Source organism: Centruroides sculpturatus, unplaced genomic scaffold (genome assembly GCF_000671375.1).
Source record: "Centruroides sculpturatus isolate CEXI.00-Female unplaced genomic scaffold, Cexi_2.0 scaffold875, whole genome shotgun sequence".
Lineage (NCBI taxonomy): Eukaryota > Metazoa > Arthropoda > Arachnida > Scorpiones > Buthidae > Centruroides > Centruroides sculpturatus.
In genome coordinates this window covers 40390-57253 of record NW_019385167.1, presented here as the reverse complement: position 1 = coordinate 57253, position 16864 = coordinate 40390, and the positions used below count along the sequence as shown (strand labels likewise).

Sequence of the window (16864 nt, the reverse complement as noted above, 5' to 3'; positions counted from 1 at the left end):
GATAACAACGATTTATTAGCCACAAAGAGATTACAATAACCAAGTTCAAAAGGGAAAATCTGAATCCCTGAACCGCGAAAGACCGAGAGAGAGTTCACACAAATAAGTTCCATACCTCTTTATGTCTTGGCATATTTTTAAGGAAAAAGGTTCTGATATCCAACGATGTTTTTCAATAGGACACAATATTCTTAGGACACAGTTGTAATAGTGACGACTAATGAACGACTCCCCCGAGAAGGGGAAGGAAGGGGTTTTTATAAGTTCGGCGTGGGAGAATGGTCATGTGACCAATTGTTGTGAGGTAAAAGGTATGCAGATGGGTCAGAGTTGTTCCCGGGCCCATGTTAACTATAAACTTTAGCGTTGGAATGTGGGATTAGTTTCGAATTGAACGGATGTTTATGTCGAACATAAACGAAAAGTTTTTTTTCCCGTTAGGTTCCACTTTAAGTTAAAGGAAAATTTAGTTGGATTTTAGGCAAAAACGGGACAATTAATCGTCAAATAATCGGTAAAAATTCCGGATCTCACATTCACTCCCTGTTTTCTTTAAAATCGCACTTAGTAGTGTGATTTTAAACCTTTGGATTGTTTTGTCTGGATAGAGGTATGTTTACATAGAGAATGGTCCAAATGACCTTTTTCTCTCTTTTTTTTTCTCTCTCTCTCTCGACAATAGGAAAAAATCCTCTCGGTTACATCAAAAAGGTCGCATAAAAAAAAAATGATTAAAAGAAGCCGATGTGAAATGTAACACTTTGCTTATACAAATAAATCCCGGCACGTGTCATTCGCGACAATATTTATTGCTCTAGGTGGGAGGACTGGAGTCTTCTAACTGAAAGGGTTGATTGGTCAGTTGAAGTTCTCGCTGACCTGGATGGGAAAGTACTGGTCAAAGTTCGTTTCGGTTGAGATGGTCCTTTGAACAATAATTTGAGTTCTTGGTTTCGTCGGCTGGATTTTTTTGTGTGTATGAGGTTGTTTTATCGATGATCTAAAAGCTTCAAGTTGATTTTTGTTGTGGCGATCAGGTTAGAACTTCCTGTGCGATGGGTTGATTGGCACTTCGAAGTATTAGAATAGTTGAGTCACGTGCGTTGGACGTCTTTAGCTTAAGAGGTGAAAGTAGCACTTTTCTTTGATTAAAACATTAATAAAAGTTAATAATAATGGTAAAATTGTCACGGAGTTTCTTCTAGAGGTATATGGAGNTTGACTTGTTAAACACTGACTTCATAGTGTATTTTGAAGACACATGGCAAATTTTCATCATTTATCTTTATTTAGTTGGTATGGTACATCGTTTTTCTGTACGCATTTTGGGCTATTTTTGCCCCTCTTCAGCCAACTATAATATAATGCATGTTGGTTACTTATTACAATAGTAAGTATGTACTGTACATAAAACTAATAAGTACGTAAGTGATACATAAACATACCTTTAAATTACAAATTGTATAGATTAAAATCGTATAAAATTCTATTTTACTATTAACTTACATAAATATCCATTTAAAATCACTTGTGAATATATAATTTGTATTATTTAACATCACTATCACAAAGTGTTAACTATATAGATGAATTTTTCTCCTCCCCCTTCTCTCTGACATTCCTCTGATGTTGCCACATATGCGAGTTGGCCATCTTGTGGCAAAAGTTAATTATATTTTAAATTATTTTTTATAATATATTAAGCCAGTTTTCATTTATTTTTAGACTTAGGTTTTTATTTACACTTTCTTTGCTTTTTATAATTTCATGTGTCTTCAAAATACACTATAAAATCAGTGTTTAACAAGTCAATAATAAAAATTATTATTAAAATAGTTTAGAGAATAAATCAGAATTAAGAATTAACATATGAATAAAAAACAAGAAATTTTTCTTATCCTTTATTCCATTTATGTTCAGTTTACATCAATGCTTTTCTATTTTTTCCATTTTTTTTTATGGCACAATGAAACCTCAATTTAGTGTTTGCCTCCAAAGTTGGCACTAAGCCAAGAGACCTCAAATAATAAGAACTGTAGTAGGTATTTTCTAGAAAAAGAAAACAGCTCCATGGCATAGTTTTTCTGTTTTGCTTGATACAAAAGTGGTAATATGCTTCTAATTGATCTGTTTATAGCAGTTTAAACCTTCATATATGGAGGGACATCATTATCCATCATCATAGCCAACATAAACATCAGGAAATGTTTGAAACATCCATATGTGCAGCCAGCAGCCTTACAACTACAGAGACTAGTTAAAGACACATGTACATATGGCTGCAGGATAAAAAAAGTATAACTTTTAAAAAGTTAACTTCAACACAACATTTTGCTTGTTAAATGTCTGTTGTAAAGATCAAAATAAAAAGCTGTCATAGTGATCAATGTAAACTGGCAGCAATCATAAACTCAACTTACATATAGCACAATACATCATGTCTAAGGTCTGAAGAATAAATATTTTCTGCAACAAACCCATTCAAGCAGATTTGTTTGCAAACTGATAAGTATCAATAGTATAGTTTCTATGATTTTTAAATTGTAAAATAATAATTGTGAAAAGTTAATGCTAACAGAAAGAGATGGCATTGGCACAGCTTATGGAAGCACCCACGATTATTAATAATACTTCCATAAGCTGTGCCAATGCCATATTCTTCAGTTAGTATTAACTTTCTAGTATTAATAAATTGCGAATAAATAAAAAGAATAAAATATATTTACCTTAAACCGAAATGCCATTAACTTAAGAACAAATTCCAGAGCAAAGACACTGCTGAAAGCTATATTTAATTTTTCTAATGCCTTTGTATAAGATTCCGGTTGGCCATGATACTAAAGTTTAATATATGAAAAATATAAAAAATTATAAATTATTTGTAATAAAATTCATAGATTAAGATACGAAAATATATATATAATACTTACTTTCATGCACATACTAATTGTATTGACTAAAATTAATGCAAATATTGCATATTCAAAATATTGTGATGTGACAAACCACCAAACTTTATACTGGAATTTATTTTTTGGAATGTATCTTCGAACAGGTTTGGCTTTTAATGCAAATTCAATGCAATTCCTCTATGAAAAAAAATTGATTATGTGTTTTTATTTGAAAATATTAACCAAATATTAAGATTTATTCAAGTTTAAGAAATCTTAAAATATTCTATAAAAAATGACTAAACTTTTAATTAAAATTATCAGTAAAATTAACTAGTTTTAAAATTTTAATAATTACAAATCAACTGACTTAACTCTAAGAAAATTAATATAATAATGAATTTTTGAAAACTGAAATACTATTTTTCTATAGTCTTGCTGCCATTATATCTTTTTAAAGACTCAAAATATTTTAATTTAAGACTTTATAGATTTTTCACAATTAGAAACTAAAAATAATTATAAAACTATTATAATACAACATAAATTTACTATACAGGGTGGTAACAAAAGTCTCTCAAACCAATTATTTCAAAAACAAATGTGAAAACTGCTGCAGACCTTTTGCCAGTATATAATATGTTGGGCATATGCTAAACAATGGTGCAAATTTCCACCTTCTCCAACCCTTCTATTGGAGAGGACTCACATAATCTCAGTCCTTAATGAAAATAGGGCAATATTGTCAATTACAAAGTTGCAGCATACGATAAAATATGTACTATATCTTTTAGTGAATTCTGAAATATCAAGTGAAATCCTGGAATTATGCATTCAAAACAGAATTATTAGGCTGAATTTTCAAATTGCAGAGCTATATGTTTCTGCCATTGTCCTTCCTTAATCTTGAGAATGGAGTTATATAGATGAAAATCAAGACCATATATGGAAAGCTTAGAGGTTCCGATTAATTATACACAAACTTCCCATCTGAACCAGAAATAACATGATTTTTTAAAATTAAAATATGATTAAAACTTGCAGCACAGTATCACAACAATGTCACAGTAATATACATTTAATTTTTGTTTATTAAATTATGTTTTTATGATCTGAAAACTGATATGTTATATTTCATTTTATTGTTTCTAAGGATTGTTTGTTTTATTAAATTATGGCAACACAACACTTGGGCAATCTGCCTAGGAGGGAGTCCTTCCAGCAGTCTTTTTAAAGATAACTGGCCCCTATTCAGGCATTACAGACATGGAGAAAACCCAGAAAACTCCATGTGGCAGCCTGTCCTGGTGAGGTGTGAACCCACGACTGAACTCCCAGTATTCAGGGAACAGAACTGCTTGGCCACTGATGGGCCTGTTTCTAAAGATATTTCTGATTTCCCTCACTTATTTTCCACCTCTTTAATTAAGTGATAACATACTGATCCTAAACTTAAACTTCTTCTTCTATTTTATTTGGCACAAAAGATGCCACCTGATTCCACATAGAACTACCAGGTAGCAGATACAATATAGATTGGTAGAGGGTACATAGGTAAATTACATAAAACATAAGTGCAGAAAACCACGTACAATAAGAAATAATTGTAAAAAGAGAGGATACATGTGAAAAATATAGAGACACGCAAAAATTTACACATTATTTACAGATGATGAGCACATAATACATATAATGGTAAAACACACAATGCATATTTATATAAGGCATTTACATCCTATTAATACTAAAGTTGGAATCTAAAATATTGTTGAAATAAAAATACAAATATAAATACCACTCTGCGTACAATGTACAGTAATAATACATATAGTAAAGCAAAATGAGTTACATGAGAGATAAAATACAAATAAAGTATATATATGTAACAAATACGTATTTACATAAAATTATTTAAAAAATTGTTGTAGTTGAAGAATGATAATGGTGACAAAGAATGAAAGCTAGTGGGAGCTGACTTGAGGGACTGTTGTGACTTTGTTGTAGGAAGATATGAGCTGTTTGAAGTAGAAGTAAATGTTCTTGTCTTCTATTAATTGCACTCACACAGCCAACATCTCCCTTTGTCCAAAACTGCATGTCTCAAAAAGTGGCAAGGGATGGATAGTGTGAGAGTTAAAGATGTACGAGACAAATAGTTCCAACGAATATCACTTAAACAATAATTTATTACAACAGGGATTAACATGTATACAGAAATGCCCGTCAGAGACAAATACACGAATATACAACAGGTCTCTACTCTCGTCCGGAATCTTACAAAAATTTTAATTACCACGATATAGGGTCTAATCACTAACTTATAATTAACTTATATCTAACTTAATCTAATACTATACTAATAAGAGGAAAAGGAAGGAAAGAAAGAAAAGGTCTACCGGTAGTTATCACAGGAGGTCCTGATGGTGGTTTCCGATAAATGCGGGGGTTTTCTCGGCCGACTTTGGTATATTAAACATTCCTAGTATGAAATTTGGCACTTAGTATTCGTAGACTACTATCTCTCATCAATCAAGTCGCTAGTCCCTTTCTCTTCTCTGTGGACTACGCTCAACTTCGTACATTGGGCTGGTTCTTTGTCTTAAGACTGACTTATTGTCCTGACGATATTTTCTTAACCCGCTCTCCTCGTCGTTCAGCCAAAAAGTGTCCTTCTCACCCCACGGGCAGGGCCGCGCCCTGTTCACGTCGGTAAGCCACCAATCAGGACCCACGAAATTCCCGCTCCTGATCGGGTGACCGGAAATGGTCATTAGTATGAAGAAGAAGGAAGGAAAAGAACAAAGGATCGTAAATCTAAATACTATAACTATGTATATACAAAATGGCGGACAGCCACAATAGCATGGGACAGAAAAAGATGTAATGGAGGGGAGCATTGGGAACACCACAGATGGTGAAAAGGTTGTTATCATGAAGGGTGAATCTTTGGAGGTAGTTGAAAAAACAGCCATGACCAGTGAAAAATTGAGTGGTAGAAAAGTCTGGTATAAGCCAGGTATTATTGAAGAAATCCTTGATAGAGGGGAAGAAGCAGTAAGCAGTAGAGTTGTGTTTTTGATCCCATTCAAATTGCCATTGTTGCAAGAGATCCTCCCACAATACCTGCTTGATATAAGTCTGGTGTATTTTATTGTAGGTTTCCTCCACCTCCAGATCAACAGCAGCAGACTTTGCCAGTGTATCAGCACACTTATAGTTCCAATGTGTGCCTTAACCCAAGTGATAGAGTAACTGTTGTTGGAGTTGGAAATAATATGATGGATGTCGTTGGCAACAGAATGGAAGGAGTGATTGTATATAATATTGATGGCAGTTGTCAGTGTAAATAGAGAAGTGCTGCTTCTTGTAATTTGAGTTCAACCAGTGAACTGCATGCAGAATACCAATCAGCTCTGCCTAGAAAGCACTGCAGTGAGAGTGCAGCCTTAGACACAGAGAATATTTCTTTGCTTTGGTCAACAACAAAGCTTCACTCAGTGCCTGCAGCAGACTTTGACTTGTTGATAAATACATTGAAATAGGTGTTGGAGGCTGGAGTGGTAGAGAGGAGTGTGCTATAAGTAGGGTCCACAGAAGTGTGGAATGGTGTAGGAGTCTTAATTGAGTTGGCATCAATGTTGATGGAGCCGATATTAAGCCTAATGCCCTGCATCAGTTTCATCTTGTTGGAGACCATATTAATGACAAGGTTGATGGGTGGCTTTTTAGAGATGACCTGTAGGCTGCTAGCGGGGCAGGTGTTGTAGTCCTTGGTGATGAGAAGCAGAGCTCTGTGCTGAGCAGACAGCAACATACAAATGTGATAAGATTTGTTAGCCACATGGGCCCAGGCACTGCAGGTGTAAGTAACAATCGGGATGAAAATTTGATTATAGATTGTGCTCATGGCCTATGTGCATTTGGCCACCTTATAGAAATTATGGAAAATTTTTCCAGTGTAGTCAGTGATGTAATTAATATGCTGCATCCATCCTAAACTTAAACTGTAAAAATTTGTTTTGACCAATTATTATTATTATTATTATTATTATTTTTTTTTAATTTTTGTTATGACAGTAATTTTGATTACGAGCCAACCAATGCCATATTTCATCAGGCTAGATAACGGCTATAATATTAATAAATTATGAAACAATTTGATACTACAGGGAGGCATTAGGCACCATCTCTTAATAAATTTAATAATTGTTAATTATTAAGTTGGCTTGTAGTTTTATAATGTATTGGGTTTTAGTGGTGGTGTTTGTTTAGTAACTTTGACTTTTTTTACTTAGTAAAACTAAATATTAAAGAAAAAGTTTGCTGTTTCATGAAAACAGTGCAATATGGCCATGGAATGCATGCCACACACTCCCATTATATATTTATAACTTTCTTTAGCTGCATCACACCATCTCATATGAATATCGCAATTAAGAAAGCTGGCAAAAACTACAAAATAAAACTCAAATTTAAGACATCCTAATGTAATTTAAAATATAATAAAGTAATATATTTCATCAGAAAGTGATGTTATTTCAAAACAAAAATACAAAGGATGCTTTTGAGAATTTTATAATTATAAAAATGGCAAAAATTTGCATTTAATTTATAATAAAAATAATCATTATTAAGCATTAAAATTGTCAAAATTAAAAATTTTGTAGTGTGCTGCTTTCTGTAGCAGTATAATTTAATGGACTTTTTATGTCACAATAAAATATGCCAAATACAGAGAAGAGAATCTCAATGTTTAAAGAAAATAGGCTAAATTTTTCTGAATTTGACTAACATTCAGGCTGCGGAGTCGGAGTCAGAGAGTTTTAGTGTTTTAGCCGGAGTCGAAGTCAGAGTCGGATTGGTAAGGAAAAGTCGGAGTCAGAGTCGGTAGATTTTTACGCGACTCCACAGCCCTGCTAACATTTATCACAAATAGTTAGTCGACTTGTTAAAGAATTTTTCCTGGCAATGGGTGCCCTGATATGCATAACTATATGCATAAATTTAAAACAAATGTTTGTATGGTTAAATACATGTATATGTATTTTGTTTTTTTTTTATTATGTATATTACACATATACATTAGAAATCCTGTATTAATTATATTCATAGTGTCACTTCCATATAACTTCAGGATATCATAAGTTTTTTTTTTGGTTAAATCTTAAGAAAAAAATTTGAAAAATCTTGATTGTTTAAATAATTTTTTTATCCAAAGAAGTAAATAAACATAATATTTATAGCAATCTTGATCAAATATGGAAGTCTTATTTTCATTTATAATCTTTATATTATTCCTAAATGAGTTATTTATTAAATACAGTAGAGCGTCTTTTATCCAAAACGTCAATTATCTGAAAGAATTCCAGTTGGCAAATTTAAATTTTTGCTGTGCTGTGGCACTGCAATCTTTGGCTATGTTTTGGGCTACTCCAATATTTTTATGTTTGTGTGTGTGTTTTAGCTGGCAGCACTAGCACTTTTGTGTGGTGTTTTGCTGAGGATTGTGTGTCGTGCTGAATCGAACATTTTTGATACTAGATTAACTTCAAAGTATAATTTTTGTTTTTTTATATTTTTCAAAATATTTATTTTGTTTGTAAAAAATAAAAAAATAAGTTTTAATGATACAATAGCCACAATTAATATTTAAAAAAGTTTATGTTAGGCTTAACATTGATGAAAATTCGCGACGGAGAAAAATTTCAACATGGGATAGGTTAATATATTTTTTCGTGCATAATCGGTTATCCAAAAAATAAGTTATCCGAACAATCTCAGTCCCCAATCGGTTTGGATAAACAACGCTCTACTATATATCTAAAATATGAAATGGTATTTGGCTAATAAAAAAATGTTATAATCTTTAAAATTTGTTATATGATAAAAGCATATCTTTTTTTAAAGACAAACAATAATATATCATGACAAAAATGAGTCAAATTTAAAATATTTCTGATAAACAATTTGAATAAATTCAAATACATACTTTCTTCCATATGAAAAAAGCTTTAATCCCGAAATTTTACAGATTATTCACAACAACGGTGAATGTGATACTTTATAAAAAAAGTAATCTAAGTCTTCTAATATAAGATGAATATACACAGTGTCTGAAAAGCTACTGTGCAGCAAGAAATTCATAATTAGACATTAAAGTTCTCCATTCGGTACCAGTTGACCATATGGTGATATGGCATACAATTTACAGTTCTCGTATGCAATACCATATATATAACTTTAATGTCATTACAAATTTCTTACCATATGATAACTTTTCAGACACCCCATACAAATTCTGTATTATGGTTTTATGATTCTTTAAGAAACTTTGCAATAATTTTAAGCAAAAACAATAATTCCTAGGATATATGGGCATAACTTATTACCTGGTTTTTGTCTAATTCACAATTTTTATATTCTTGTTCACCCTCATTTTGAAATGTAACAATAACAAAACCAACGAAAATGTTGACCATGAAGAAAGCAATGATGATGATATAAACAATGTAAAATATCGCAACCATGGGACGATAGTTATGTGATGGACCATGATTCTCTGCATAAGAATCTATAGATACATATAACAATCTATAAACAAAGAATAAAAGAAATTATTGTTACTAAAATAAAAAGCAATTAGTTTTTTATTATTGAAAATACTTTGAAATTATAAATTTAATTATTAATATTAATATACAGGAGCTCCCGAACTTACGAACTTTCAAACTTGTGCACAATTTAACTGTACATCTAAAATTTAAATTGTGTATGCAGATTCTGAAGTTTTCTTGATGCCTGTAGGGTGACGTTGAAGACAGTCTTTGGCCAATAATAAATAATAAATTGTTAATAAATAATTAATGCAAATTAATTTTTGTCTATTGTCATTTTTTGTTTTTACTTTAATTCTGACATTGAGGTGGAGTTAAAGTACACACCATTGGTGTAACAATGTTTATCATTATTGTTTGCAATTTTTATAAACTTTTATGATTAGTGCTTCAAAAATACATCTAAAATGTAACAGTAATCTAACAGTGGAGATAAATATGAGAAGCATCACTATTACCATGGAAACTAAACTTGGCATTATAAAAATAAGTGCATTAGGTGAAAAAAACTGCATTTGAAACACCCACTGCTAAGTAGTAGTAAGCGGGTAAATGAATGTAATGTATTCTATTAAGTACATTCAAGGATCAAACACTAACAATATTTGATTATTGTGTGTACAAATGTACTTTCTGGATTAGTTTTTGACTTACGACAAAGCCTCAGGAGCCTAACCTGTTCGTAAGTAGAAGAGCATCTGTAATCAGTTCCATACAGAAATGAAACTCTTCAATATCATTCAGATTTTATGCAAAATGTTAACAAATAAACAAATTAAAATGTTATAGAATGAATATTCAAAATCTAATTTTATTTTGCCAAAAGCTTTAAATAATTTAAATAAAATCATTCACTTCTCTCTTTTGTTTTTTTTGTAGTTTTATCAATGGTAGGAGCTTTTATTTTTCCTTATTATTTAAATTCTCTTATAAATTTGAATTAACCAAATAATTATTTTTACTACTAGAGAAGATAGCCATGTAAAAACTTATTTTTCTTTCATAATTAAGAAGTCACTATAGTAAAATCAAATCAAAATATATATAAAACTATGAAATAATCCAACATTAACCTTCTTATTTTTGTACATTAATACTTTGTATTATTTTTTAAATTTACATATTACTGTTGTATTTAATTAAATTCTTAGGAGTTCCATAAACTTACTGTGGCCATCCTTCAAAGGTAGATACTGTAAAAAGAGTCAGCATAGCTTTAGCAACATCATCAAAATGGAATGTATATCTTGTCCATTCTCTTGCTTTTACTATAGGTTTGTCCATATCTCCATCAATATAGTTTATGTAACTTCCACTGTAAATAATAAAGGTATTTCCAATTTAGTTAAAAAAAAACCTATTATAAAAATTAAAAAGTATAAACAATATTGCAAATTATTAATTTATGGTATTTCATACAACAGTAAAAATGAAAAATAAATAAATTCTCAATTACAAGTCTTAAATAATTATAACTTTTTTTAAGAACTGTAAAAGTTTTATGGAGATCAAAGCAAAATTTAAAGAAATAATATCTTTAAACAGCTAGAAATATTACGATCTAAGGTTTTCAATCTAATTTATAGACATTCATCTGAATTCTTTTATGAAGAATCCTGATAAAAAGAATACTAACAATCTATAAATTAGACCAAAACATTAGATTAAAATATTTCTCACTGTTTAAAGGTGTTGCTTCTTTAAATTTTAACAGTATTATAAAAAATAATTGAAATAAAAAATTTTATAGGAGGAAAAAAAAGTTTTTAATTTGATTATTTTGTTTTTTCACTTCTATTTATGAGATGGTAAATATGATTTACATTGAAAAATTAAGTAAAATGTAAAGAATTTTCATAGTTTTATAAAAAGAAAGTAAAAACACACTAAATGTGGCATTAACAGTTTTTTATTTTGCTAGCACTTTCAACAAAGTTATGTGTTTTTACTTTCTTTTTACGTAATATTTGGCATGAGGTTCAAGCTGTATTTTGTTACATAGTTTTATATTTCTATCAACAAGATCTAAATGTAGGAGAATAACAGCAAACTTTTTAAAGGAAAATAATTGTACATAATTAATAGAGAAATTAACTATGTAAAATATAACAAAATGAATAGTTTAACTATTAAGAACAAAAAAAAAAAATATTAATAATACAAAACACCAATTGAAAAAGGTTTTATACTTTAAATGTTTCAAAATTTAAAATTCAAATCTAAAGGTTTATTTAAATTAAGAATGGTTAATTTCTTTAAAGTATTTAAAACATCAAATTACACCAAGAAAACTAATATAATTTTCCATAGACATTTCTTAACTCCCACTAACATTAAAACATCATCATAAATGATATACGGTGTTTTCCTGTTGAATGTCCCTAGTTTTGAGGATTAATTTTGAGGGGGAAAAAGTGTGAGTAAAGTACTGTAGACAGCAGTAATAGAAAATACATCTGAAAAACTTAGTTACTACATTAAATTGATTCATTTCCACTTATGATCTTGATGTGGTATGTACTGTACAATATTCAGTCTGTAATTGATTTTATTCCATGTCTGAGTCATCACATTAGGAGTCACATCACTAATGGAATCTACAATTCTTGTACACGGGTCTCTCATGTCTGGCACTTTTGTAGCATATACTTGATCTTTGACATGCTCAAAGAAAACAGTTCAAAGAGAGATGATATCGAGAAACTGGGCACACCAAGTGATCTAACTGTGCAGCAGAGGAGGTCTAGAATACCACAATGTGGCAGCAGTAGCCCTTTCAAGCATATGCACGTGAAACTTTAAAATATTGGCCAACTTTCTCCAACACATTTTATTCACATATCTGAACAAAAGTATTTTACAGAACAGTTTAAAACTAAAGACATTCGAGAGGAACACCCTGTAATATATTACTGAATAATAAATTAAGTGATTATAATAATTTATTATTATGCAAAGATTGTATCATCTTTAAAAGACTTTTTAAATAAAATTTCTATTACTTAAAAAATGCAGTTAAATTACATTAAATATAAAACCTGTGCAGCAAGAAATTCATAATTAGACATTAAAGTTCTCCATTCGGTACCAGTTGACCATATGGTGATATGGCATACAATTTACAGTTCTCGTANCATCATTATACAGTATATTCATAAATATTTAAATATTAAAAATAAAAAAAAATTTTTTTTTTGTATTATTATGTTGGGTTTTGTGAGTTATACTCAGTGCACACTGGTAACTGTATACTATGCCAAACCAGAATCAAGACATAGTAACTGAAACAAAACAAAAATTAGTGTGTCAGTTGTTAGATTAGATGTTGCTTGTCGGAGAGATTAGTAAAAACTAGTTAGACTTGTGTAACTGGTTATATAACAAAGAAACAAAGAATACACAAAAATTACACTATCTTAACTCATGGAAGGTCAGTGCTGAAAAGGGGAGTGTGAAACGAGGTCACTGTCCCCAAGGGGTCAACAGCACCACCAACCTTTTATTACGTAACAGAAGAGCATTTACAAAACATCGCAACACAATATGTTGTACTTTTTGTACATTAATACTTTGTATTATTTTTTAAATTTACATATTACTGTTGTATTTAATTAAATTCTTAGGAGTTCCATAAACTTACTGTGGCCATCCTTCAAAGGTAGATACTGTAAAAAGAGTCAGCATAGCTTTAGCAACATCATCAAAATGGAATGTATATCTTGTCCATTCTCTTGCTTTTACTATAGGTTTGTCCATATCTCCATCAATATAGTTTATGTAACTTCCACTGTAAATAATAAAGGTATTTCCAATTTAGTTAAAAAAAAACCTATTATAAAAATTAAAAAGTATAAACAATATTGCAAATTATTAATTTATGGTATTTCATACAACAGTAAAAATGAAAAATAAATAAATTCTCAATTACAAGTCTTAAATAATTATAACTTTTTTTAAGAACTGTAAAAGTTTTATGGAGATCAAAGCAAAATTTAAAGAAATAATATCTTTAAACAGCTAGAAATATTACGATCTAAGGTTTTCAATCTAATTTATAGACATTCATCTGAATTCTTTTATGAAGAATCCTGATAAAAAGAATACTAACAATCTATAAATTAGACCAAAACATTAGATTAAAATATTTCTCACTGTTTAAAGGTGTTGCTTCTTTAAATTTTAACAGTATTATAAAAAATAATTGAAATAAAAAATTTTATAGGAGGAAAAAAAAGTTTTTAATTTGATTATTTTGTTTTTTCACTTCTATTTATGAGATGGTAAATATGATTTACATTGAAAAATTAAGTAAAATGTAAAGAATTTTCATAGTTTTATAAAAAGAAAGTAAAAACACACTAAATGTGGCATTAACAGTTTTTTATTTTGCTAGCACTTTCAACAAAGTTATGTGTTTTTACTTTCTTTTTACGTAATATTTGGCATGAGGTTCAAGCTGTATTTTGTTACATAGTTTTATATTTCTATCAACAAGATCTAAATGTAGGAGAATAACAGCAAACTTTTTAAAGGAAAATAATTGTACATAATTAATAGAGAAATTAACTATGTAAAATATAACAAAATGAATAGTTTAACTATTAAGAACAAAAAAAAAAAATATTAATAATACAAAACACCAATTGAAAAAGGTTTTATACTTTAAATGTTTCAAAATTTAAAATTCAAATCTAAAGGTTTATTTAAATTAAGAATGGTTAATTTCTTTAAAGTATTTAAAACATCAAATTACACCAAGAAAACTAATATAATTTTCCATAGACATTTCTTAACTCCCACTAACATTAAAACATCATCATAAATGATATACGGTGTTTTCCTGTTGAATGTCCCTAGTTTTGAGGATTAATTTTGAGGGGGAAAAAGTGTGAGTAAAGTACTGTAGACAGCAGTAATAGAAAATACATCTGAAAAACTTAGTTACTACATTAAATTGATTCATTTCCACTTATGATCTTGATGTGGTATGTACTGTACAATATTCAGTCTGTAATTGATTTTATTCCATGTCTGAGTCATCACATTAGGAGTCACATCACTAATGGAATCTACAATTCTTGTACACGGGTCTCTCATGTCTGGCACTTTTGTAGCATATACTTGATCTTTGACATGCTCAAAGAAAACAGTTCAAAGAGAGATGATATCGAGAAACTGGGCACACCAAGTGATCTAACTGTGCAGCAGAGGAGGTCTAGAATACCACAATGTGGCAGCAGTAGCCCTTTCAAGCATATGCACGTGAAACTTTAAAATATTGGCCAACTTTCTCCAACACATTTTATTCACATATCTGAACAAAAGTATNATCTAATATAAGAGAGTTAATTATATTGAACTTGCTTATTTATTAAGTGCATTAGATAATCTATTAATTAAAAATACATTTAGAGAAGTCTACGGTTTTTACTGGCTTATCGAACAAACGAATACGAATGAACCCTAGACCATTGCTGACTGATTGTCCCTGGAAGTCGGCTTCTTATAGAAACACAGCTTCCCTATAATCAAATGTCACGGCACGCCACTGGTGTTTATCAATGAGTGTAATGTCTCGTCTGTTGTGGTAAATTGTTTTATCTGTGATTATGGCTCTGTCGTAGTACATTTTGTGCGTGTTATTTTCCAATACTGTCTGTGGAATGTATTTATAGTATGGTTTGTGGATGTCTAATAATTTGTTTCTTTGCAAACTCTTGGTGTATTATATTTGCTACTTGATTATGTCTATGTAAATAATCTGTCTGTGCCAAGAGCTTGCAACCAGAAGTGATGTGTTATATAGTTTCTGGCATAATGTGACATTTTCTGCATGTGTCATTTGTGAGTGTTGTATCTTTGAGTATGTGTTTTCTGTAGTTTTTAGTATTTATGACCTAATCCTGTAGAATATTATAAAAACTGATAAAACATTAATAATGAGGTGATGTAAATTTAGAGGTTAATATATTTTTAAAAATGATCAATTTTAAATAGAGCAATAATCCATTTTTTATTATTAATTTTAAAAAACTACAGTGATAATGGTTATAATTAAAAATGATTAATATAGAAATTTGATAGGAAATATCTTAGTGTTATTGATATTTATAATTTAAAAACAATTTAAAATAAAAGCAATGTTTTAAACTTTATAGACAATGTTAATGGAATGAACATATACATTCACATCATCATTTTTCCTGTAATTAAAGTGCAGTTTTCAGAAATATATAGTCTGAAATAATCTGCATTTAAATTTACTCATATTGTTATTTTATTTTATTCGCAAATAGCCAGAAAAATATTTTTACATACAAATAGACCAATAGATGAATATTGTTAATAGAAATACTCCAGTATTTTTATTAACAGTTATATCAGTTAATGCTACATACAGACTTTTCAAAATCTACCATTAAAAATTCTAGCTTTGTATTATTTCTGCAAATCTTTAGTATTACCATTATGTATTTAAATATGTAAATCTACCATTATGTATTTAAAGTAATGAGTTAACAAATTAATATAAAATTGATAGTTAAATTAAGGTTTTTATGTGTTATTTTTACAATTGATAAACAACGATATAAGTGTTATCTGATACAATTTGAAGAAATTCATTAAAAATACAACTATGACATTGAATCAATATGTAAAAGCAAAATTAGTGAAACATTAAAAGAAAAATTACATTCTCCTATAAGATAAAACTAGGGTAATGAAGCCAAATTCAATAATAGTCTGTTATTTTCCTTCATGAATTCCTCAAAATATTTCTAAGCAATCAGTAAAGCCTAAAATTTTGAGCTTAATAATAATTTTAAAGAAAGATGAAAATGTAAGAAGAAAGAAATATGTACACTACTAGTATTAATAATAATAATAATAATAATAATAAACACTCACAAATGACACATGCAGAAAGTGTCACATCATGCCAGAAACTATACAACACATTACATCTGGGTGCAAGCTCTTGGCACAGACAGATTACTTACATAGACACAATCAAGTAGCAAATATAATATGAGGGCTGTTCGGAAAGTTCGCGGCCTCACATAGAAAAACAAACAAAATAATGTTAAAACTTTTTTATTTTTCAATGTAATCTCCTCTGTTAGCAATGCACTTATTCCAGCGATGTCCTAGCTTTTTTATGCCATCACAATAGGTCGATTTGTCAAGGTGTGCAAAATACTCGTTCACTTCAGAGATGACTTTGTCATTTGAGTGGAATCTCTTTCCAGCCAAGAATATTTTTAGGTTTGGAAAAAGGTGGAAGTCACTGGGGGCCAAATCAGGTGAGTACGGTGGATGTGGAACTAATTGGAAGCGAAGTTCGTTTATCTTTTGTTC

At 29.8% G+C, this 16864-nt stretch overlaps 1 protein-coding gene across 1 annotated transcript in view; it reads right to left on the bottom strand.

The window, feature by feature from the left end:
- Positions 1–16864, bottom strand: part of LOC111635672 (voltage-dependent L-type calcium channel subunit alpha-1C-like) — a gene marked incomplete at its 5' end in the record, with an annotated part of 82050 nt that overhangs the window by 31692 nt on the left and 33494 nt on the right. Inside the window, 4 exons of the mRNA XM_023380702.1 lie at positions 2721–2837; positions 2931–3089; positions 9281–9482; positions 13146–13292. Coding sequence (XP_023236470.1) covers positions 2721–2837; positions 2931–3089; positions 9281–9482; positions 13146–13292 — 625 coding nt within the window. The remainder of the gene's footprint in view (positions 1–2720; positions 2838–2930; positions 3090–9280; positions 9483–13145; positions 13293–16864) is intronic.